Source organism: Monodon monoceros, unplaced genomic scaffold (assembly GCF_005190385.1).
Source record: "Monodon monoceros isolate NGI ecotype Baffin Bay Population unplaced genomic scaffold, NGI_Narwhal_1 Super_Scaffold_2, whole genome shotgun sequence".
Taxonomy (NCBI): Eukaryota; Metazoa; Chordata; class Mammalia; order Artiodactyla; family Monodontidae; genus Monodon; species Monodon monoceros.
The window spans coordinates 62,881,523-62,906,598 of record NW_021703776.1 but is presented as its reverse complement, the minus strand read 5'-3'; the positions used below and the strand labels follow the sequence as shown (position 1 = coordinate 62,906,598).

Sequence of the window (25,076 nt, the reverse complement as noted above, 5' to 3'; positions counted from 1 at the left end):
CAAACACAGTGACGGATACCACAGGACTCCCAAGTTGCTCTCCTCTGAAGAACCAGGCCTGTGTTACTGGGCCATGCTGGGCACCCAGCTCTTCCCTTTAGTGGGAGTTCACTCTCTCTCGTGGCAAGAGCAGGCTCACCACCACCCCTCTCCTAGACAAGCGCAGATGCTGCTGTGTCCCAGAGGTGGGCCCTGCTAGGGTTGACGCTGGGTGTCTAGTGCAGCTCTATGTTCAGATCTCATCCCTTCCTTCGACTTGGGGGATTACTCTCTGCTGAGGGACCTTCAACTCTCATTGGTCAGGGATGCTGCAATTCCCAGTCTCAGTGTTCTCCCCAGCTAGGTCAGAGCTACTCAGAGATGGATGAGCCAGGCAGGCATAAGGGAGTGCTGGGAGGTGCTGGCTGGGGGATGCTGAGGGGAGGTGCCGAGGGGTACTGCCGCCTCATCTCTCCCTAGCTTTCCAGTGAAGGATGATGAGGGGTTCCCGACTCCAGCTCGCTTTTACTTCTGGCATACCCCCTGAAAGCTGCCTTTCTCCTGCTGACTTCTTGCTCTTTAATAAAGGAAATTCACCAGAGGTTTATATAATAGTATTCTAATGTACACCAGATTATTTGGCTACTTGGCTAGTTTGAACTCAGTCAAATTCATCTCATTTGATGACCTCACTAACTTCTTTATTTTGGGGGCAGAAGATTGAGATAATTCAATATATTATAGCTTCCCATGTTATAAATTTTAAAGATTGAGATTTTTTTTTTTTTTTTTTTTTTTGGCGGCACCGCACAGCATGAGGGATCTTAGTTCCCCGGCCAGGGATCGAATCAGCACCCCCTGCAATGGAAGAGCAGAGTATTAACCACTGGACCACCAGGGAAGTCCCAAGATTGGAAACTTTTAAGAAAACTGATGGGCTTTCTCCATCTGGGGTAGACGTGCCTCATTAGTTTATTCATTCCACAGATTTCAAAGTGCCTCCTTTTCATATCTGAACTCCCTTATTGAATGTGAGACTATCCACATGCACAATGTCCAGCACCACGATGTCCTTGAAGAAACCTCCTTTGTTTCCCCATGTGGCCTGGAGAATTCTTCTTGCTGTGATGTCTTCTCCTTTACCCTAAACTCTGAGCCTCATAATAACCTAAAGAAGAAAGCAAAGATTCACCTACTTATTCTCCTTTCTTCCCAAAGTGCCGATCTTGCCAAACTCTCTATTATTCATTCACAATTTCTTCCCAAAGCTAGTTGCTCAAGCCACCTGACAGGTAGGTAGGAAGAAGCCCACATGTTCATGGTCTTCTAGGGGATCACTCATCACAGTTTGATAACATTTATGGAAATGAATTGTTCTAGTCAGACAAGGCACAGTGATGCGCTCAAGTTAAGTCAAGGAAAAAGAGGGTTATTATAAGGACAGATGTAGAAGGAACTGAACAACTGTCAGGATCCAAGATACCGCCGTGGATAGGTTCCTCCAAGCTGTGTCCTCTCTCTCTCTTTCTTTGTCTCAGGCCTCTCTCCCCACTCCTCTCTCCATTTGCATTTCTCTGTACAACTACCCCATTGTCCTTTCTCTGTCAGTCAACTTCCTCTGCTTACTCATGGGTCCTGCTGTCTTATGGGCTTGAAAGTGTCCATTGTGACCTCTCCCATTTGAATCATATGAAATTTGGGTTTCAATTGCCACTAAATGACTCAGTCTCTTGTCCATAGTATGCTGACCAGTCTGTGGATGAGCCCCCATGGATTGGGGGTCTACCTTGGTCTAATCTGCTTTGGCCAGGAGGTGCTAGGCCACATGGGACCAAACGTTGGCCTGAGTATTAAAGGCTATGCAGGACAGTGTCCTTCAGAAAAGACTGGTAGGCACACTAAAGGGAGCCCAGGCCAGCATTATTCCTGCTATGGTGAGGATCTGAGCTTTTCTCTCTCCATTTCAAGCAAAGGAAGGTGGTCTCCAGGGCAGGTGGACTCTGAGGCAGGGAATTGCTGAGGGCACAAACTTCCCTCAGAAAAAGCCTGGTGATTTGTAAGGAAATGCCGCTATCCTTTAAAAGAAACAATAAAAGAATGTGCTAAGGATCTCCTGTTATGTCTACTAAGAATGACCCTTTGTGGACGCTGAAATTGGGAGCAGGTAGAGAGGCAGGTCAAGAAGGCGTTGTTTCTCCTTTAACTTTCACCCAACTTTGTCCAACGAGGACTATTTGGCTCGCTTTCTGTGGGCTAGTCACAAGAGAGAAGCAAGTGTAGTTCTCCTCTATTTTATACCTAAGGAAGTTAGGAGGGGGTGTGTCTTGAGAAAGAGCTAATTGAATCTGGATGGGGAGCAAAGGAAAGATTGTTGGAGGTCAAAACAGGGGGTGCACAAAAAGAAAACACTCTTTTGGTGGGGAGATAGATCCTTCCCTGGGAAGGTGTGATCATCTCAGTCTCTGGAAAGAGGACCCCTCAGTCCTACCTGGTGGAGTTTAATCTGACTGGCTTGAATGTGGGAAGATGATGCTGAGCATGCTCAGCTCAGCTCCACTCTCTTTCTCCTGGGCTTGGGCTGTCCACAGGGTACGGAAGTTTTCTTCTGCTCCTTTATGTCTCCCCTGCACAGCTAACTCCCTGCTGTAGGAATACCTGTCCTGGGTCAGTGCTTCCAGGAACCTGGTGGGTATATCAGGCAGGGTGACCTAAGTGCTGCAAGAAACAACTGGAAATTTCTTAGCTTCACCCTTTTCCAAGTCCTCAGAGTTCTTTCCATTCAGCTTGCAGATGGAGTTGGAGAGAGCATGAGAAATACTCATGGGAAGTTTTTATGGATCATGCTAAAAGGGAGCACATAAGGGTGTTGTTTTAATTTCCCTTCTGTCATCCTTTGTTTTATTTTATAATCTGTTCAAAGCTTTCATGGGAAGAGAGAGGCTATTTTTGGACCTCTCAACTCCAACATTTGGTGCAGGTCCTTGGAACATTGAGGAATAAAACATAGGAGTTGAATAACAAATTGGGAGGGAATTGGACTCTAATTTTCCTCGAACCTTAAATCACAAGGGGAAGAGAATATGATTTGAGACCTTAAATCCTTTGGACTTTAACTTAATCATTGGCTTTAATCATTGAAATTTAATTTCTTCCCAGAAGATTTGTGGTGAGAAGGGGTTGGTATTCAAACTTGGAACATCTTGTAATTGGTATTTTATTGCTGGAGTATCTTACCGTCATTTAATTTCTTTGTAGAACACATAATGATCTATATTTAGAGTGAAGATATAATTTATCACCCAAACTAGGATAGTTTTGAGAGAGAAAGGAGGCTCTATTAATAATTATGCTGGGACAACAGGCATAAACCTATACTGTTTGGATTGAACTGGGCTGTACAGTCACTCTAGCTATATTGGACAATGTGGAGGGACATCATTAGGAAAGAGAAATGGAATAGGGAATTAATTTCCAGCAATGTAGAGATTTAATTAATGGAGATCTTCTGACTCATGTAGGAACCCTCTGGGGATCAATTCTAACTTGTCCACCAGTGGTCCCAGGAGGATCCACAAAGGAGCTGTACCAGTCAGGGGCCATCCAAGGGAAAGAGGAACCATGGTAGATATTTCAAATAGAAGGGTCTCAGTGCAGGGAATTGGGTACACAGGTGCTGGAGAGCTTAAATAGCAAAGAAGAATTGTAACATAGAGATTAATAACTGCAGAAAGCAGCTACCATCCCTCAGACTGGGGGAACAAAAGGAAAGACGTGGAGTTACCCTACGAGTTCAGAGGAGGGCCCCCAGGGCAGATGCTGGGATTCCTGGGGCAAGCTCTACGCACCCGAGGAGAAGTGTGGTCTGAATCCTGCTAGTAACTCTGAGGAGATGAAGCTGATGATTGGAAGACAGGAAATGAGCCCCCCATACTCCCCAAGATGTGTTCTTTTTTTACAATGTCCTGCCCATCTCCCTTTGGCGGACCCTACCTAACGAGAAACAACTGTCAAAGGAATTGGGAAATGTGGTTTGCAGAGTACCCCCCCCCCACCTTCAGCATCAAAAGTGGAGTGGAGGGTGGGCTTGGAGCTGAGAAACAGTAGGGACATAAAGGGCCCAGATGCTGTGGATGGCATTGGGGGAGTGTCTGATGAAAGAGGAGTAGAAAGGTCTGATAGAACTTCTGGTCTCCTCATCTGAGGATCACCACACCCCTGGTTTGACCATAGGCTAAATAGTTAAAGCACAAAGGGGTTGAGAACAAACGATTGAAAGTCGATGGTTGGTGATGCTTGTTCATTTCTGATGTTTCATGTGGAGATGCCACATTTTCAACTTTTATTTGCTCTTCAGTCACCCAAAGGGGAAGGAATGGTCTAATCTGCGTCAGGAATTTGGAGAGAATAAACTGGGCATGCTCAGCTCAGCCCTCCTCCTCTCCTGGGTGCAGGCTGCTTGCAGGCTGGTGATGTTCTTCTCTGCCCCTTCTTCTGTAAATCTTACTAGTTCACTGATATTTATTGACACCTACTCTATCCCAGGCACTGTTCTGGTCCTGAGGATATAGCAGTGAACAAAACAGACAAATATACTTGTCTCATGGGAGATGCAGGCAATAAGCAATAAACATAAATCAATAAGTACATTATATAGTGTATTGGGAGGTGATAAGTGCTGGTGCAAAGATAAACACAGAACGGCGTGAGAGATCAGGATTGCAGGGTTGGCAGCTGCAGTATTAAAGAATGTGGTCTGGGTAGGCTCACCTAGCAAGTGCATTGAGCAAATGAGGAGAGCCATTTGTCTGCCCACACTCAGAACCCTGTAAACACCACAACTGTTGAGGTGAATACTGGCCAGTCTGTTTCTCAGTCCAAGCACCACTTGTCCCCAGTCCTGGACATGCCCTGAGTATCTTGTTTGAGTAGGACTATGGGCTGTGGCTCCCAGCAGAGACAGGTTTAATCGCTAGGTTTACCTGTTGAGGTGTCGTCTTGGAGCAAAGCCTCAATCATAATTGCCTATAATTAGTGCTTTCCCCAGCTTTGCAAACAGAGGCATGTGGTCCATTAGCCTACCCACCTCACCCTGCCTCAGTTGTGCAGCCAAGACAGCAGTATTAAAGCAATAGCTGTTGCTACTGGCAAACAAATGTGCACACTGTTTTTCTTTAAGGCAGCAGTCCTCCAAGTGTGGTCCTGATCCTAGTGGGTGGAGAGAAGCTTTCAGGGAGGGTCTGTGAGATTAAAACTATTTTCATAGTAGCACTAGAATGTTTTTGCCTTTTTCATTTTCATTCTCTCATGTGTACAGTGGAATTTTCCAGAGGTTACATGGCATGGACTAGCACAACAGATTGAGTGCAGAAGCAGATTAAAATACTCCTTTTTTCCCTAACTACATATTTGTGTGAAGCCTGATTTTCTTTATATATTTCTATCAAAACAACATATTGCCACAGATTGAATGCAGAATATCTGAAAATCCAGCTGTCTTCTATCAAGCCAAACTTAAAGAGATTTGCAAAAAGTTAAAACAAGTCACTCTTCTCGCTAAATTTTTTTTTGAAGGGCTAACTACAGTTACTTTCCATATAGGAGATATTTATGTTAATATGTAATGAGTTTATTATTGTTATTTATAAATTAATTCATAAGTAAATATTAAACATTTTCTCACTTTTAATTTTTTTTTTTTTGCGGTACGTGGGCCTCTCACTGTTGTGGCCTCTCCCGTTGCGGAGCACAGGCTCCGGACGCGCAGGCTCAGCGGCCATGGCTCACGGGCCCAGCCGCTTCGCGGCATGTGGGATCCTCCCAGACCGGGGCACGAACCCGCGTCCCCTGCATCGGCAGGCGGACTCTCAACCACTTCACCACCAGGGAAGCCCTTTCTCACTTTTAATTTTTAATGCAGTAAATATCTATGGGTATAATCCACATAAACAAGCATAAAGGGGTCCTGAGATCAAAAAGTTAAGAAAGGCTGCTCTCAAGGGCTTCAATGTGATACCCTATTTGCATGTTGTTACGGCCCCCAAAACATCCCTTCAGAGGCATCCTTCTTTGTTCCCAGACATCACATAAACTTGTGGCCATACTTCCCCACTTGACTTTCTTTTGGGTATCTACCTGCATGCAGAACTACTTTATACTAAGGTCTGTCTTCTTGGGTGGGGGCGGAACAGCATTTAGTTCAGAGTGGAGGGAAGAAATTAGAGTTGTCCTGGGTTTACCTAACAGATATCTGGAGAGTTGCAAGGTGATCAAGTTGGACTCTTAGAAGAACGTTTGTCCTCAGGTTGGACCCAGGGCAACTGGACGGAGGTAAGCAAAGGTGGCCCACACATTTCCTGGCCATGAGGAACGTGGGCTCTAATGACCCGGCATGCTTTTGAGTGCTGGCTCCTCAGTACTGGCCCGTTGAAGAGCTGCACCAGAGCCCCCTGCACCAGAATCATCTGAGTTGCTTGCTGTACATACAGATTTCCAGGCTCTACCCAGAAACCAGTGATTCAGAATGCGGTTGGGGATCTCAAAATCTGTACATTTTTTCTAACCCCTTGGGTGATTCTGTGATGCAGCCAGATTTGGGACCATTTGATCAGCCTTCTTAAACCCTGTCAAATCGTTATAGAGATGAATTACATGATTTTGGCCCCAAATATTTCTTCTAGCCCCCTCCTGCAGGCCCAAAGTACCTACTTTTTAGCAATTAGCTCTTTGGGGATAGGTAACACCACCTCAAATGTTCCCTATTTACATGAAACCCTATCTGGAGGAATGCTGATTCAGCTGTGATCTGGGATTAACGTAGCACGTGTATTATCTATCTGCTACACATGAGGGAGGAGAAAGGGCAGAATGGATGGAAACAGGAGGAGGAGACTCTTTGTAAGTACATGGGAGGCTAGGAGTAAAATCTTCAGGACTCAAGGACCCCTGAATAGGCAACAAGAGAACAGAAGCTAGTTATTGATTTCTGCTGAACTGACTCTCAAGGCTCTGTGGAGGAGCCAAGATATATTTCTGCAGATACTGAAAAATGTTGGCATCAAATATTCCTATTACTGGATGCTAATGATACATGCTGGCTCGGATGCAGAGAAGGAACCCAGAAGGATCTTTGAACCATCTCATCTCTGCTGTTTCTTGTATGTACCCAATTGAGAACCTCTCTGTTTCCAGTCTGGCTCCCTTCTCTGCACAGCTTCCAGAATAATGGTCCTAAAAGGCTTTTAAAAAATACAGTCTTAGAAACTCTTTTTATTGTGTAACGTAACACACACTCATAAAAGTGCACGAAACTTAAACATATCGCTTAATGAGTAATTAGAAAGTGAACACCCAGAGCAAGAAGTAGAACCCTGCCAGCCTCTTTTCTGCAGGCTCCCTCCTAAGCACAGCTCTTCCCTCCCCACAAAGGTGCCCCAATCTTGGCTTTTATAAAAAGTAGTTTCCTTGCTTCACTTTAGAATTTTAATGTCCATGGGTGCATCCCCAAATACAATAGTATAATTTGGCTGTTTTTGAATTTTACATAAATGAAATCATATAGTATCTTTTGGTGTCTATCTTCTTTACTTTTATATTATGTTTTTAAAGAATTTTTCATGTTGTGGCAGGCAGCTATCGTGGGAGTTTTGGTCATTTCTGCTGCTGCAAAGTAGTCTATTGTATGAAATATACCACAATCTATTTATCTGTTGTACTGGTGGGCATTTGTTTTCCTCCAGTTGGGGTTCTTAAAATCAATGCTATTATGAATATTCTTTCACAGATATCAAGGCACACATAATTATACTCTTCTGTAGTATCTGTACTCAGGAATGGAATTTCAAGGCTACAGGGTACATGCATCCTTAATTTTTATTAGTTAAAGGCTAGAATGGTTGTACTAATTGTTTACCCACAAGAACAGAACGAGAATTTCTGATACTTCACATCCTCACCAACACTTAATATTGTCAAGGTTTTTAAATTTTTGTCAATCTGGTGGGTGCATTTAGTATTTCATTGTGGTTTAATTTACTTTTCCCTGACTTTTAATGAGATTTAACATCCATTTTCATGTGTTTATTGGCCATTTGGAAAATCTCTTTTCTGAAGTCAAGCCTTGCCCATTTTTCTATCTGCCTTCTATTGTCTTTTCTTACTGATTTGTATGAGTTTTTATGTATTCTAACTACTACATCTTGGTCATTTGCAAATATCATTTCTCATTCTGTAGCTTGCCTTTTCACCCTTTTTATGATGTCTTTTGGTGAACAGAGTTTCTAATTTTAGGTAGTCAAATTTATCAGTCTTTTCCTTTTAGAGCAGCAGTTTTTTTGTTTTCTTTAAAGAACTCTTTCCCTATTCAGAGATCTTAAAGATATTCTCCTACATTGTTTCTTCAAGGCATTTTGTCTCATGCAGTTAGATCCAGAATCCACCTGGAACCACTTTTGCATATAATCCACCAGGCTTTCATTTTCAATTTTTCCCATGTAAATGCACAATTGTCCTCACATCATGTATTGAAAGGAGCACCCTTTTCCCATTCCTCTGCAATGCTATCTGTGAAATAAATCAAGTTTTCCTATATGTGGACATCTTTTTCTGGACTCTTTTTTCTGTTGTGTTTGTTAATTTGTCTATTCTGACACAATACCACAACTTTTATTATTATGGCTTTGTGATAAGTTTTGGTATGTGGTCAATCAAACATTCCCATTTTTTTCTTCTTAGTCAAGAGTATCTTGGCTAATTTTGGCCCTCTGCTTTTATATATAAATTTTTAGAGGCACCTTGTAAAGTTCTATAAAATTCCTGCTGGAGCTCTGATTGTCATTGTATTAATTTTATGGATTGATTGGAGAAGAATGGATGATCTTATGATATTCAGTCCTCCAAATAATAATCATGATGTATTTATTTCTACATTTAATTAGTTCTTCTTTAATACCTCCTAATAGTATTATGATTTCTCCATAGAGATTTATATACCATTTATGAACTTCATCTTTTAAGGATTGTAAATAATAATTTAAAAAAATAAATTTTATTTGTTGCTGTCGTGTGGAAATGATGTAGGTTTTTGTATATTGATTTTGTATTCTGCAACCTTACTAAACCTCATGATTCTAATAATTTATCTCATTTAGAATTATAATAGAATTAATAATTCTAATAATTGTATATTATTTTGATATTCTACTATACATTTATATCAATAATACTGATTTTTATTATTCATTACCAGTTCTTACACCTTTCTTCTTCTTTTTTTTTGCTTGCTCCACTGTATTGGCTAGGATCTCAATATGATATTGAATAAAAGTGATGATGCTGGCATTCTTTACTCATTCATTCTTTATTTCAAAGGGACCACCTCAAAGTTTTATCATTAGGTTTTTTGGTAATAGCCTTTAGAGTTAGGAATTTCTTTTTATCTCAAGTTTTTGAAAATCTTTTATCATGCCTGAATGCCCAGTAATTTTATCAAACATTTTCCTGTATCTATTACACTGATTTTTTTTCAATCTTGTAATTTTGTGCTAAATCTTGTTATTTAAGTGCTTTTCTAATATTAAGCCAGCTTTGCATTCCTGGAATGAATACAACTTGGCCACATGCTTTAGTCTTTTTATATTTTGCTGGATTTGGTTTGCTAACATTTTATTTGGAACTTTTAATTTTCATGACAGAAGTTCACTTGTAATTTTCCTTTTGGTAATATCTTTGTAGGGTTTTGGCATTAAGGCTTTTTTAGTCTCATAAATATTTTAAAAGTCACCCTTTTTGTAGCCTCCTGAAGACCGTATAAAATTGGAGTTGCTTTGTACTTCAGTGGTGGTAGAACTCACCAATGAAGCCATATTCTTTCTTTAGTAGTAATGATACTTACTACTCATATTTTCTGTTTCTTCTTCTGTCAGTTATAGCAAGTTGTCCTGTTCATTTATATTTTCAGTTTGTTTTAGTATAAGCTTGATCATTATATATTTTTATTATCTCTTTATTGACCTTAGGACCTACAGTGATATCCTTAAAATAAATGATACTGCTTATTTGTGCTTTCCCTCTTTTTTTCTCCTTTGCCAGTCTCACAAGAGGTTTATAATTTTATTATTTTTTCAAAAAACAGAATTTTATCTTTTGAGCTTTTAAAATTGTATGTTTGTTTTCTTTTTTCTTTTTTTGCCATGCTATGCACAGCTTGCCGGGTCTTAGTTCCCAGACCAGGGATTGAACCCACACCCTTGGCAGTGAAAGCTCGGAGTCCTAACCACTGGACCACCAGGGAATTCCCATATGTTTGTTTTCTATTTCATTTATTTTACTCCTACTCTTATTATTTTCTTCCTTATATTTCCTCTGGGTCTATTTTGGTGAATTTTCCTACATTCGTAAGATAGATGATTTATTCATTGACTTAAAGGAAAAGAAGAAAAATTCTTCTTTCTAGTGTTAGTTTGTATCCCGCACATTTGATATAATTTCATTATCATTCAGTACAATTATTTTCTACTTTCATGTATTTTCTTCTTTGACCATAAGTTATTAAGAAACATATTTCCTAATTTCCAAACATATGGTAATTTTCTAGTTATACTCTTGCTCTTGAGTTCTAGCATAATTGCATTGTGATCAGAGAAACCAGACTATATGAGCTCAATCTTTTGAAAGCTTTTTATTTAAAAATTTTTTTTATTTTTGACTGCGTTGGGTTTTTGTTGCTGCACGTGGGCTTTCTCTAATTGTGGCGAGCGGGGGCTACTCTTCGTCGTGGTGCGCGGGCTTCTCATTGCTGTGGCTTCTCCTGTTGCAGAGCACGGGCTCTTGAGCTCAGGCTAAGTAGTTGTGGCGCACGGGCTTAGTTGCCCCGCAACATGTGGGATCTTCCCAGACCAGGGCTTGAACCTGCATCCCCTGCATTGGCAGGCGGATTCTTAACCTCTGTGCCACCAGGGAAGCCTCCTCAATCTTTTGAAAGTTTTGAAGCCTGTTTTATGGCCTGGCGTATGGTCAACTTTTATAACTGCTTCACATGTGCTTGAAAAGACTGTTTACTCTGGGGTGGTAAGATAAAGTGACCTACCTGTGTTACTCATGTTGTTCCAGTTATGCAGGTCATTCCTTATTTTTGCCTGCTTCAATTACTGGAATTAAGAGTGATAAAATTCCCCACTACGGCTGTGGATTTATCTATTTGTTTGGTAGTTCTGACTTTTTGGAATACATACTTTGAGGCCATATTGTAAATGCATAGAAATTCAGAATTATTATATCATCTTATTGAACTAAAACATTTATCACTTGAAATGTCCCTGTTTAACTCTACTAGTGCTTTTTGCCTTAAAGTTTATTTAGGTTTTATTAATATAGTCTCACCAGCTTTCTTTTAGTACTGTTTCCATAGAATGCCTTTGTCCACTCTTTTACTTCCAAACTTTCTGTGTCATTGTGTTTTAGGCATGTCTTTTGCAAACAAAAGTCTAGTCTGACGATCTTTGATTATTAACTGGAGCATTTAATCTGCTTACATTATTACAGTTACTGATATATTTGGACAAAAGAAAATCCACCATTTTCCTATGTGCTTTTTATTTGTCCCAGCTGTTCATGTTCCTGTATCTTTTTTCTTGCCTTCTTTTGGACTGCTAGAGTGATTTTATCATTTGTTTTTCTTCTCTTTTAGTTTCGAAGTTATATACTTTATTTCTATTATTTTAGTGATTACAACATGGATTCTTGAAATTAAAACATGCATTCTTGGTGTATCAATGTCTAATGGTAATCTATATTCTGCCCTCATTCCAGGTAACTCAAGGATTTTAAGCAATTTAACTATCTTTAGTTTCTTCTAGACTTACACATATACTATTTTTGTGTGTACAAATATGAATACTGAGTCACCTCTCTGGGACTTCTCAGGGGGTCCCTGAGCAGACTGAAAACCATGAGACTACATGACCCAAGCCTCCATCCACCTTAACATTCTATACGCGTGGAATTGCACTTTAAAAATGTTAACCAAACCAGCCCTGTTGAGGATAATGCATTCTTAAAATGCAACTGCAGAGAAATGAAGCATGTGTTTTTCAGGTTTCCAAAAGCGAGGAGGTTGGCCCCTAAACAGGACCATCTCCTTTCAATCAAATACAATTGAAAAGCTGCAGAAAACACTGGTAGATCTGCATATAAAATGAGGTATATTCAGATGATGATAAAAGAACTGTAGTTGCCAGTAGCCCTGTAGTTCACCCAAGATGATCCTAGAAGAGCAGAACTGCTTTATATCCTGCCAAAATATTTTTGTTTTCCTGTTTCCCCAGCAGACCCAGGCTTGTGGTCCCTTTTGGCACTGTGGATGCAGAAGGAAGAGGCAAAGTCCTTTCTGTATATGGATGTACAGATTTGTCCAAATGAAATGAGGAAGCAAATTTAAGCTGCATGTTTGTTTGGTTGAGAAGGAATACGTTTTTTCTCATCATAATCACAAACTAAAGCCATTAAAAAGGTATTACCAGTTTCTGGGGGGAAAAAGTGGGAGATGTTGCTTGGCAAAATTAAACTTCCATTAAATTATGCTCAACACAAGCCCTGAAAGTAGAGAAGTTTTTACCATTTATATTTAATTTAGTTCAGTAAAGCGGAGACACATTTTCTCTAGCATGGCTAAATATATTAAACACACTTATTCTCGTTATCCTAAATTTTCACCTGTGCCTAAAGCTATGAGATAATGTAACCATTTCTTTGACATCTTGATGTGGGAAGTAAGCACCTTTATTTTATATAGAACCCTGCTGGCTTCTCTGCCCCAACTTGGGCATCCAAGGCTACAAGCGGTGACATCACAGCACTAAGCTGCTCACTTTCTCCAAGAGCTCAAACTGTATTTCCCAATTAGGAAATGATGTTTCTCTCACTTCATGGTGATAGAGGGGGAAGTTACAACTTCTAAAGAGCAAATAACTCAGCTTTGAGTCATACAGTCATTGGTCCCCTGGGGAAGAAATTCCAGAAGCTCTGACTCTCTGGATGTAATTTAAGTCTTTACAATCTCAGAACCTGTATCTCTAAAGAACCCACAAGACCCTCTGCTCCAGACTTATTTTGTTCCCATCCTACAGATGAGACAGTTGATGCCCAGAGACATTAAATAATTTGTCCAAGGTCATAAGACTATGGAACAATTACCAGTGTTCCTCAATGTTTAAATCATGTTTCCTCAAGCTCAGAACATACATGAGAATGAAGATTCTAGAATCCACCCCAATATGAAGCAAGTTTCATTTTAATGGCAGCTTACCTTGCAGCAGCCTGTACCATCATCTTACTGATCTCCAGTCTTCACTGGGAATGGGAGACACAGCACCACAACAACTACAAAATCACATTCACAGTTTTTAAGGAGCACAAAGCCCCTCACTCAACTCTCTCCTTAACTTTCAGGGTCTATTGATGGGTGAGGTAGGCTTGTAATGTCTTTTGCAGACCAGAGCTTGACAGAGATTGAAAGCATCTGTCAAAAGAACCCAGGCCTCCCGTTTTGCCCGTGAGGACAGCCGCCAGATTTTGCTGTTAATAGGCTCCCATGCAGGCAGTTATTTTAGCAGTGATTCTGTGGGTCTTCTGTGGCACATCTTGATTTAAAGTGAAATGTCAAAAAGCACTTCTCAACCACTCAAAGCTTCCAGGGTTTCTCACTTTTAACTGATTGGACAGAAAGGAAGGCAGCCTTCAAAACTGTTCTATGGACGTACAACTAGATTATTCAGTCTCTTCAAATTCAGAAAATAATTCGGAGAGATGGTGACTGAGGAATCTGATTTCTGGCTAAGAAATACTTTCCCCTAAGGTCAGATGGAATTGGAAAGAGAGTTTATGGGAAAAATGCCACTATGACCTTAAATGTGAAATCTTTGGGTTGACACCATAATGAGGAATAGAGTGCTATTAAAATATATTGCAGATTTTAATAACTCCACTAGCAGTAGACCAAAAAAAAAAAAAAAAAAGGCTTAAGCTCAGAATAATTCTGGGAAGAAGGGTTTTGCCAAGGAGATTTTAATGTCAAGAATGTATGTAAGGCTAAAAATAAGGAGCTCACGCGCATCCCAGAGCCGTGGGTGTGGATGTATATATAATCAAATTAAATTATTCCACTTCCACTTATGGAAAAATCTGATGATAAAAGTTGACTAGAAAACATTTAGTCATATTTCACTTGGATTATGCTTATATATACCAAACTCTGGACTTGTCAAAATAAGCCTCACCAGTGCTTCCCAGCCAAGGTGTTAGATAGACAATGGGTGCAACATGCAAAAATGATAAAGATCTTACAGCAACATCATGCCTGGAAAAGCCACAGGAATTCACCTCCCAACTAAAGAGAGAGAAGTGTCCCTGAGGTATAAGGAATGGAGCCCAGAGTGGCCTAAATGCAGAATGCAAAGGCAGGAGCCTTCAGAGAGCCGAAAAGCCATGTGTTGAGACCCAGGTCCCAACTCTCAGAGCCTGGAGGTCAGGGACCATGACTTTTTGTACTATTTCTTTTCCTACCAGAGAAAGTACCCCTCAATTTCAACCTTGCTCTGGAGGGCCAGCATTTGTGTACTTTCTACAAATCATTTGTTGATACAATGAGACTGTGAGGTTGGCTGCTGCCAACACATCCATCTGCCAACCAAGGCCATCTGCAGAGGAGATACAAAGCTTCAATGCCTGGAAGTGAATTTGTTGGCATTTCAAGACAAACATCTCTTTGGCTACAACTACTGAAACTTAAATCCAAAAATGGGAGGAAAATCTAGGCCCAGGTAAGACTTTTATTTACTTCTTAAACTGTAATTATAAGACACATGTACCATGCTTCTTTAGTCCCTTCTGCTTGCCCAAGCCTAGGCCCTAGGCCAGTGAAGTCTCTGTCCATTGATTCTGGTGCTGACCAGTGGGACGGACAGCTGGGAGTGGTGGGGAAAGACGGGGCATCTTTCCTGGCTGGTGTGAATAGTATGTGACTTCATATTGGCTAGAACTTGCCAATGCAGGTGACACACACTCATTAGGGTGTTTTCCTTGTGCATCCCCCAAGTGATGAAAAGTGCAGGGTGGAGAAGTTGGCTCAGGCTTCGTGCACATGCCCAGGGTGCTGATGGGGACCCAGGAGAGCTGATGGGGCTCAGCCTAGCAATACCACTGCCTCAGGGTCTACATGAATTCTGGCTTGGACAGAATCTGCATCTCAATGCCTCTCAGTTCTCTCCTGACATGTCATTCTGGAATCCCGTGATCTTTGCTCCCTAGAGAAAGAACAGAGCAGAGAGGAAAAATAATTTGACCTGATGAAAAGGGAAGTAGGGATGTTAAGAGCTAACAGTTATGGAGACTGTATTAAGAATCAGATATTATGCTAAGCACTTTATATGTAATACCGCTCACCTTCCTTCCCCACCACTCACAGCCCTCCTTCCTACTGGTCAGGACCAGAGCCCAATGGACAGAGACATCACTGGCTAAGAGGTAGGCACTGCTATTAGCCCCTTTTTACATGTGAGGAAACAGAGGTTTATGGAAGTTAAATAACTTTCCCTAGGTCACGTGTAGCTATGAATCAGCAATGGCAGCATCAAACCCAATCCTGAAACCACTCTACGATTCTATCACGGAGACAAGAGGAAAGGGGAGGGGAGGGGAGGGGAGTGCAGCAACGAGCGAGAGGCCAGAGGCAAGGGGGGGCAGGGGATGGTAGCCATTCTAGTACTTATCAAAGATTTTTAGGATCATTGAGAAATGCTACCATCCATAATTCTAGAAGGACTTGAAAGATCTTGTCAATTGATGGAGGAGAGATCCAGTGGAGGGCATCAAACCCAAACCTGAAACCATTCTACTGCTCTATATCCTATGGATTTTTCCACCTATTCCCTGTAGCTTGTGCAGTAAAACAGCTGAAAAACAGCTGAAAAACAGCAGACTGAGTAGATGTGGGAGGGATCTAATTTCAGCTCTGCAACTAATTATTCATATAATCTCAATAATGTCATGTAACCTTGTGAGCCTGAATTTATCTGTAAAATGATAATAATGCTTCATGTTCTGCTATCACCAAGGCATTGTATTGCGACAACTCATGTAGAGAAGCTTTGAACTAAAAAAAAATTCTTCTATATGTGACCCGATTAGGATGGTTGCTGTAAGAAGTGATGTAATATAGGAGAAAGCATGAGCCATGGATGAGGCTGGATTTGAATTTGTCATACTAGCGGAACATTTTTGACCCTCCAGTGTCTCATCTATAATCTGCCAGGGAGCTCTGGCATGAGGAAGACACAGGTTGGAGGTGACTGCAGTGGGCATCCCCATGTCTGACCCAGGCAGGAATGCCCCTTACCCACCGGGGAAGCAGATGAAGCTGCTGAAAACAGCTTCATAGATGAGGGGGTTGATGGCGTTATCCAAGGCCGGCAGGTTCTGAATGATCACAGAGGCATAGGAACGCTCCTTAGTGTTTGGAAGGAGGCTGAAATTGTACAAGATATTGAAGAGGAAGTACGGGCTCCAACAGCAGATGAAGGCTGGGGAGGAAAGAGCCGTTAGCACCATAGCAGCCCACAGCCCAGGGGGCCCTCTGTGTTGGCCCTGATTGCAGCTTCAACTAGGAGCTTCCTTAGCACCTGGAATCTCTCAGAAATATTTAGAACAGTTGTGTGTGTGTTAACATTAATGTCATATTTACTTAAACACACACATCTACACATACATATATTACATCCCACAGATGCATTGCTAAAATTGAGTAAATTTGCTGGAGCTTCTCTATTCGTAAAGGGAGGCTCCAATTTGACCACTGTAGGGATTACTGAAAGGCTGGGAACTGTTCAGCATAGCCTTAGCCTCTCATTCTACACAGTGTGAAAGAAAACCCAGCAAATCCCTTTGGAGACTCTATGGGAAAAGACAGAAAAGGGAGCACTTTGCCCCGATGGTGACTCCTGATTTAGGGTAGATGAGGCGAAGTGTGGTACCTAATGTTTCGGAACACAGCCTGGCTAAGTCACAAGATTCTCAATTTTCTTTTCCATTTCGAAGTCAGCCACTCCAGAAAACACCCACCCTATACCTCTTACAAATCAGTTGGTGTGGGTAAGACTCTGTCTGATTTCTGTTTGGATCCAAATCCTCAGAGGAAAGGGATGAGAAATGGAGAGCCAGAGTGTGATGGCCAGTTTTATGTGTCACCTTGACTGGGTCATGGGGTGCCCACATATTTGGTTAAATGTTATTTCTGGTTGTTTCTGTGAGACTGTTTCTGAATGAGATTAACATTTGAATTTGTAAACTAAAAAAAGCAGATTGTCTTCTCCACTATGAGTGGGCATTATTCTATCCACTGAAGTCTTGAATACAATGAAAAGGCTGAGTGGGACTTCCCTGGTGGCTAGTGGTTAAGAATCCACCTGCCAATGCAGGGGACATGAGTTTGATCCCTGGTCCAGGAAGATTCCCCCATGCCACGGACAACTAAGCCTGCGTGCCGCAACTACTGAGCCTGTGCTCTAGAGCCCAGGAGACACAACTACTGAGTCTGCACTCTAGAGCCTACGAGACACAACTACTGAGCCCACGTGCCACAACTACTGAAGCCCACACACCTAGAGCCCATGCTCCACAACAAGAGAAGCCACTGCATTGAGAAGCCCGTGCACTGCAACGAAGAGTAGCCCCCCACTTGCTGCAACTAGAGAAAGTCCGTGCTCAGCAATGGAGACCCAACGCAGCCAAAAATAAATAAATAAATAAAATTTTTTTAAACAGAAAATATCTTCCTAACACTGGTTAGGGGAAAGAATTTAAATAAATAAAAAAGGCTGAGTGAGAGGCAAGTCACTCTGTCTGCTTGACTATCTTCTAGCTTCTTACTTTGACTCAGACTGAAACTATACCTTTAGCTCTCCTGGGTCTATAGATCTGGGGACTTCTCAGCTCCACAATCATGTGAGCCAATTGCTTATAATAATCTCTTTACGTATATATCTATCTTTTATTTCTCTGGAGACCCCAGATCAGAGATAATCCTTCTTGGGGTTGACTGGACACACACATGTGCTCCCCTACTTTCTTGCTGCATCCTCTCCACCCTTTTTCTCCCCCTTTCTCACGCATAGATTTTTCCTCAGAGAAGTCAGGCTTCCTTTGCCATCTGGCTGCAGGAACCAACTTTCCTCCGTAACGGTTTGACTGACTTTTTTTTTTTTTTTGCGGTTCGCGGGCTTCTCACTGCTGTGACCCCTCCCGCCGCGGAGGACAGGCTCCGGACGCACAGGCCCAGCGGCCACGGCCCACAGGCCCAGCCGCTCCGCAGCACGCGGGATCCTCCCGGACCGGGGCACGAACCCGCGTCCCCTTCATCGGCAGGCGGACTCCCAACCACTGCGCCACCAGGGAAGCCCGGACTGACACATTTTTTACCCCAGACCTTGGCAATCTATTAAAACGGTGCAATTCAAACACAAAGACCACTAAACATTCTGGGCTCAGGTGGTGAAGCCTGGCATTGGCCCAGAATAATGGTTCTGGGGCATGGAGGGGCAAAGCTTCCATTTGGGGGAATTTTTTAAATGCATGTTTATGTATTTGTGTGTGTTAGGGGAGGATTCTCGTTTTCCTAGGGATACCGGTCCTCGTGCACGATACAGGCAGTCCCACCCATGTCCCATACATCCTTCAAATGTTATGTAGCAGAGAACCCTGTTTATAATGATCCCAATCTAGAAACCTAACTCTGTTTTATATATGAGCACAATATTTTAAATAAATACTGAGTCTTCCAGAAGTGTAATTCCCTTGCAAATAGAGGAAAGATTACTTTGTTTAATTTGGAACTTTAGCAGGATTTGCTCACCTGCTGGGAAAATAAAGTCACTGGCAGCAATACTGCTTAGTTTTCATGTCTGCATGAAAACACACGTGCATTGGTTTTCATTTGGAGCTATTACTACTTCATTGGGCTGTGCCCAAGTATTTCTGTATTGAAATCTGTGTTATTTTATTATAAATTATTTTCTTTCTATTCCTCCTTTATATTATTGTATATTGATCCTTTAAGAATTATGTTAACTAGATAGTTTTATGTATACATTTCATTTCAGGGTGGTAAAGGGGCATTACAAAATATTTGTTATAGGAAGGAGCGTTTGGGTCTGATTGGGCTGTTGACACTGGCTGACCTCCTTGTGGACAGCACTGCTCTCTGACTAAAGGGAGCCCAGTGCCTGGGAATATAGTGCCTGATTACGAAAGGCTATATTGGCTCTGAAACACATGTATAAGATATGTTTCCTAACTCAACATCCAGGGAATGCGCATCTGTGCTTCTGATTATCTGGGAAGGCAAGATAATCTTTGATCTACTTCAGAAGCTTCTGGGAAAGGATTTTGAGCCCTGGTGGGTGGTATATGCTCTATTCCCAGGTCTGCCGGCAGTGTTGTTTTGTGACTATGTTCTGCTCGCTGAGTCACACTGTTTGTGGTCTGTTTGGCATTTTGCAGCTGCATTTTAGAAAGGTGAGCTGGACGGTTCTGGTGATTTGATATACTAGAAGAGCTAACATGAGAGCTATGCTCCCAGAGCTCCCAAGAGCTGCAAGAAGGGTAGGGAGGGGTAGTATTTGAGCTAAATAAAAAGGAAATGGTACAAATCCCTTTCCTTCTTGCATAACCTCATTCATTCATTCAACTAATATTAATTAAGCACCTAGTGTGCATGGACCCCCTAAGGCCTTGGTGATAATAATGTAAGGAACACAAAAGCAAAAGTCATTGCTCTCATGGGTTTCTTATGTCAGCAGGGGAGACAGACAATAAGCAGATCAATATCTATCCTATACTGTCAGGTAGAAGTAGAAATATGAAGAAAAATAAGGTAGGGTAAAGATTACAGGAGAGCTATTTAAGACTTATCAAGGAGGTCTTTCTGAAGAGGTGGTATTGTTGGAAAGCAAGATGATGTGAGGGATAAGCCATGCCACCATCTGAAGGCAGAACATTACAGGTGGGGGAAACAGTGCAAGGTATGAACAAGTTGACATTTTGAAGAAATAGCAAGAAAACCGTTATGACTGTTACAGAATAGGAAAGGGGAAGAGCAGGGGAATGGGGCTGGAGACTTGGCTGGGGCATAGATCACAGAGGCCATGTAAGACATGGGAAAAAGTAGGACTTTATTCCAATGTAATGGGAAGCTATATGTGGGTTTGCAGGGTAGTGATAGTGTCTGATTTACATTTTTAAAAAGATCACATTGGCTGCTTTGCAGGGAAGGAATAAGAGAAGATCAGCTGCAGTGTTCCAGGGAGAAGTTGGTGGGAGCTTAGACCAAAAAAATAATTGCATAGATGCTGAGAAATGGTTGGATTCGAGATCTCTTTTGTAGGTAAAGCCTCTAGGCCTTACTGATGGACTAGGTATGTGAGGTGGGAGAGAAATAGAATCATGACAGACAGATGATTCTTAGGTTTTTGGTGTGGACACTGGGTGAAAGATGCTGTCATTTACTGAACTGGGGGCAATAGGAGGAAGAGTTATCTTGCAGGAGGTAGGAGAGCGTGAGACTTCTGGGTTTTCATGTCGAGTATGATAAGCTTATTAGAAATTATACACAGAGATTTCAAGTAGAAATCATAGATATAATTTCCAAGCAAAGGAAGTGTTCCAAAGAAGGACGAATCAAATGTTGCTTAGAAGTCAAGTAAGGTAAAGATTGAGAATTGATACTTGGCATTTTGTTGGTTGTGGTGACCTTGATAAGGATGCCTTTACTAGAGTAATAGGAAAGAAAGCTAACAGAAATAGACTCCAGAGAATGAGAGGTGAAAAGTGGAGGAGTTCTGCTAGAAAAGAGAGTGTTAAAGAGGGTCTGTTATGGGAGAGTTTATCGAGGGAGCTATTACAGTATGCTTGTGTGCATACGATCCAGGCAAGGGAGACATCTGTGGGGGTGAGGAGATGACTGGAGAAGCAAATCTTGAGTTGGCAGGAAGGAATGGGATACAGGGCTCAAGTGAGCATTTTGGATTTAGAAAGAAGAAGAGCCAGTTTATCCATGGTAATAGGAGAAAAGACAGATAGAAATGCAGGTAGGTCCATGGATGTGAAGGCAGGAGAATGAGGAAGTTCTATTCTGATAGAGTATTTTCTCAGTGAAATAAGAATCAGGGTCATTAACTGAGAGGGTGGAAGGGGGAGAACATTTTGAAGGTTTGAGAATAACAAAGAACGTACACCAATCTGACATATATTAGGTACTCTAGAAATACCTTTTTTTTTTTTCTTTCCTGAGATGAGGTGACTTTATGGGTGTTAAGAGTAGAGAGAAAGGAAAAGGAAAGGGAAGACGACAGTAGGGTGGAGAGAAGATAAGGCATCCATTAGGGAAGGATTTATAGTGACCTTGACATTAACTATCCAGAAGAAATGGAATGCCACTTTTGTCTTCCTCTGGTTGATGGACTTCAGCCCTGGGGAGAGTGTGCCTTCAGGAAAGCAACTGGGTCAACGGGATGATGGTGAGCATCAGCTTCAGCCAGTTATGTCCTAATTGATTTTCTCCACATTACGCACCCCAGGGCTGTGGTGGACAACCATATTCATAAAGAGAGTGATTAGAAACCAAATGTCCGCCCTTGAAGGAGGCATAGATGGACTGATTAGCTCCACATATTCTTATCTAAGCAGACAAAGGTAGAAGTGCCCGTAGACAAATTTTTTAATTGTATGGGCTCTCTACCTACCAGGTTCTAGGTACAAATTTGCTTTTGGAATGTCCACACAGTTCTGCAACAAAAGGAGGGACGTTGCTTACCAAGAATGATGACAATGCTATACTTGATGGCGTTGATTTTTGCCTTTGAGATGAGCCCTCAGTTGGAAATGTGCACCACTTTCCATCTGCAGGCACAAAAGGAGAATGGTAAAATAAATGCTGCTTCTGCCAATAGAAGCATCATAGATTACACCCACAGTTGTCATGGGACCACTTCCATCTTCCTCACCTATGCCCAGGAAGACCCTCCTTGGACATTTTCCTAAAGATGGCTCTGGGCTGGATGCTGGAAACTGCTCAGTTTGCAGCTTAATATAAAATGCAAATGCATTGGGACATCCAGACTCTCTCAACAGGCTTGGCTGGATGCCCTGAATCAACTGAAGCTGGAATTAGCCATGTGACCACAGGGGGCGATGCTGAGACACCCGTCTTGTCCCTTCAGCAACCTAGGGCAAAGCGGTTTGCCTAGAATTATTACCCCAGACTAACGTACTCATTTAACTCAGAAACCCTACTCTCGAGAAAAGCTCAAGCGGGGCTATAATAAAAACCTGTCCCAAGTAGGAGCCTGGTTATAACTTTAAGCCTATGTGGGTTGTTTGATAGTAAAACGTGTGAGGGTTAAATATAAGAACCCACTAGAATGTAAGCTTAATGGAGACAGAGACTTTGTTGTTTCTGCATCCTCTAAACTTAGTGAATGATGAATAAATATTTGTTGAACGAGTTAATATAAACCTCTCTCTAGTCAAGAAGTAGTGGTAAAACAAATATTGATTAGGATGGGCAGAATTCAGTGCAATAATTCTTAGTAGAAGGAGTAGTTAGATGACAAATTTGGGGATGGAGATGTTGTACACAAGGTGCCTTGATGTTGTGGGAGAGTTTTTACTGTCAGGGCTTCTACCAGACCGTATGGTGCCTTTGTGAAAATTGTGAAAAGGTGCCCTCTCTCTGGATATATGCAGACCTGCCCCAGGGCATACCCTCAATGAGGGAGTCATGGATAGAATGCTAGCCCCACACACCCTCAGCTGCGTGCCATTGATTAAGGCTCAAGGGGCACAACTCTAGTGGTGGCCCAGGTCAGAGGCCCACCCAGGGCACCTAAGTCATATGGGGCAGGGCGGTTATACCCTAGAGGCCAACTACTGTGCTCGCTGGTCCTCACTACATCGTTCAGATTTCACGTTTGAAGTGTATTTAAATCCTCATGGAAACTGGTGTGAAATTTACCTTTGCACTATTTATTCTACCCCCTCTCCAATTCAATCCAGTCCAACCCACCGAGCATAGCACATCTGCTAAGAGATAAGGACCGAACAAAATAGGCTAAAATAGAGTTCCTCTTCTCTAGGAACTTTCAGTCCAGCAGGAAAGAGCACACACTCCGCACACGGCTGGGTGAGATGAGAGCGACGAAAACCAAAAACCGACTATGAACGAAGAAGTAAGCCATCCCCTTACCGTTAGGCAGAGGAGGCCGCGTGGCAGAGGCAGAGATTCCCAAGGCAGAGCTGGGGGTAGGGGCGTGGGATTGGGAAAGATGTGTGAAGCAGAGGGAACGTCCTCAGCCAAGACACGGAAACAAGAAAATGTAGGAAGCGTTTGGACCTCGGTGAGTCATCTCGCTTGGCTGGAGCCTGAGAGGACGCTGGATTTGAGAGTGGGGAGAAGAACTGAGGCCAAAGTGGGAAGACCTTAAATGTCTCCCTGAGGAGTTTGGGCTGAATTTCTGAGACAGCTACCAGCCATCGAAGCTTCTGAGTGTTTTCACAGCGGGAACACTTACTCACTGGAGAGGGCAAACTGTTAGCAGGAATCATAGGAATAAGGGGCTTTTTATGTGCAATGAACTGAAATGCTAATTAGAATTGATTTTTATTTCTTAATGTCTCCCCTGGAAGGCCACTCTTAGGCACTATTAGGGCCTTCAAATCATTCCGTGCATTTACAGCACCACAAAACTTCAGTGGTGTAAGGAAGCAAGTGCTTCAGAAGCATTTACAGCCGTGGTTCTCAAGTGAGGGCAATATTGCCCCCTGGGTTATATTTGGAAATGTCTGGACACATTTTTTTGTTTTTTTTTTTTTGCAGTATGCAGGCCTCTCACTGTTGTGGCCTCCCCCCTTGCGGAGCACAGGCTCTGGACGCACAGGCTCAGCGGCCATGGCTTCACGGGCCTAGCCGCTCCGCGGCATGTGGGATCTTCCCGGACTGGGGCACAAACCCGTGTCCCCTGCATCGGCAGGCGGACTCTCAACCACTGCGCCACCAGGGAAGCCCTGGACACATTTTTGATTGTCACAAATGGTTGGGAGTGGGTGCTACTGGCATCTAGTGGGCAGAGGCCAGGATGCTGCTAAACATCCTTCAGTACACAGAACAGCCCCTCACAAAAAAGAATTATCTAGTTCAAAACACTGATAGTGTCAAGGCTGAAAAGCCTTGATTTTCAAGGTGATATCTTGGGAAGGATACAGACTTTAGGGTCAAACCTGAATACACCCTCCAGCTCCACAACTTACTAGCGGTGTCACCTTATGCAAATTGCCTACTGTTTCTAGCCTCAGTTTCCCACTTTCAAACATGAAGCATAAAACATCAAACTCACAGAGTTATTTTGATAATTAAAATAAAATAATGTATTCAAGATGCCAAGCCCCACACTGAGAATGTCAATTCCCTTATTAGTTGGGATGAATAGGTTTTAACGGTATTTCAGGAGGTAAGAGCTGCCTTTATGGAAGTGAACAGAAGGTATTACTATATACATTTAGATAGGCTATTATACAATGTTATCTGTGTATAGGAATTGTATACATCAAATAATTATCAGGGTGGGATTATAGCCATGGGAGACAAGTAAAAGACAGCAGATCAGGGCTTCCCTGGTGGCGCAGTGGTTGAGAATCTGCCTGCTAATGCAGGGGACACGGGTTCGAGCCCTGGTCTGGAAGGATCCCACATGCCGCGGAACAACTAGGCCCGTGAGCCACAACTACTGAGCCTGCGCGTCTGGAGCCTGTGCTCCACAACAAGAGAGGCCACGATAGTGAGAGGCACGTGCACCACAATGAAGAGTGGCCCCTGCTTGCCACAACTAGAGAAAGCCCTCGCACAGAAACGAAGACCCAACACAGCAAAAATAAATAAATGAATTAATAAACTCCTACCCCCAACATCTTCTTTTTAAAAAAAAAGACAGCAGATCAAATTGTATCTTTTTGGGTTTCCCTGGTGGCGCATTGGTTAAGAATCCACCTGTCAATTGCAG

At 42.3% G+C, this 25,076-nt stretch overlaps 2 protein-coding genes across 11 annotated transcripts in view; one reads left to right on the top strand and one right to left on the bottom strand.

Annotated features, from left to right (window-relative positions):
- The window catches only part of DPY19L1 (dpy-19 like C-mannosyltransferase 1), a 259,805-nt gene that overhangs the window by 133,293 nt on the left and 101,436 nt on the right, over positions 1-25,076 (top strand). For 7 of the 10 annotated variants that reach the window (XR_003795119.1, XR_003795120.1, XR_003795117.1 and 4 more), the window contains 4 exons: positions 12,300-12,484; positions 14,539-14,792; positions 15,437-15,495; positions 23,157-23,249. The gene's annotated coding sequence lies outside the window, so the exon portion shown is untranslated. The remainder of the gene's footprint in view (positions 1-12,299; positions 12,485-14,538; positions 14,793-15,436; positions 15,496-23,156; positions 23,250-25,076) is intronic. The other 3 variants (XR_003795116.1, XR_003795118.1, XR_003795122.1) reach the window with 3 other exon arrangements.
- Positions 15,228-25,076, bottom strand: part of NPSR1 (neuropeptide S receptor 1) — a 135,346-nt gene continuing 125,497 nt past the window's right edge. The window contains 4 exon segments of the mRNA XM_029233060.1: positions 15,228-15,275; positions 15,415-15,515; positions 16,371-16,550; positions 21,836-21,913. Of these exon segments, the coding sequence (XP_029088893.1) occupies positions 15,228-15,275; positions 15,415-15,515; positions 16,371-16,550; positions 21,836-21,913 (407 nt within the window).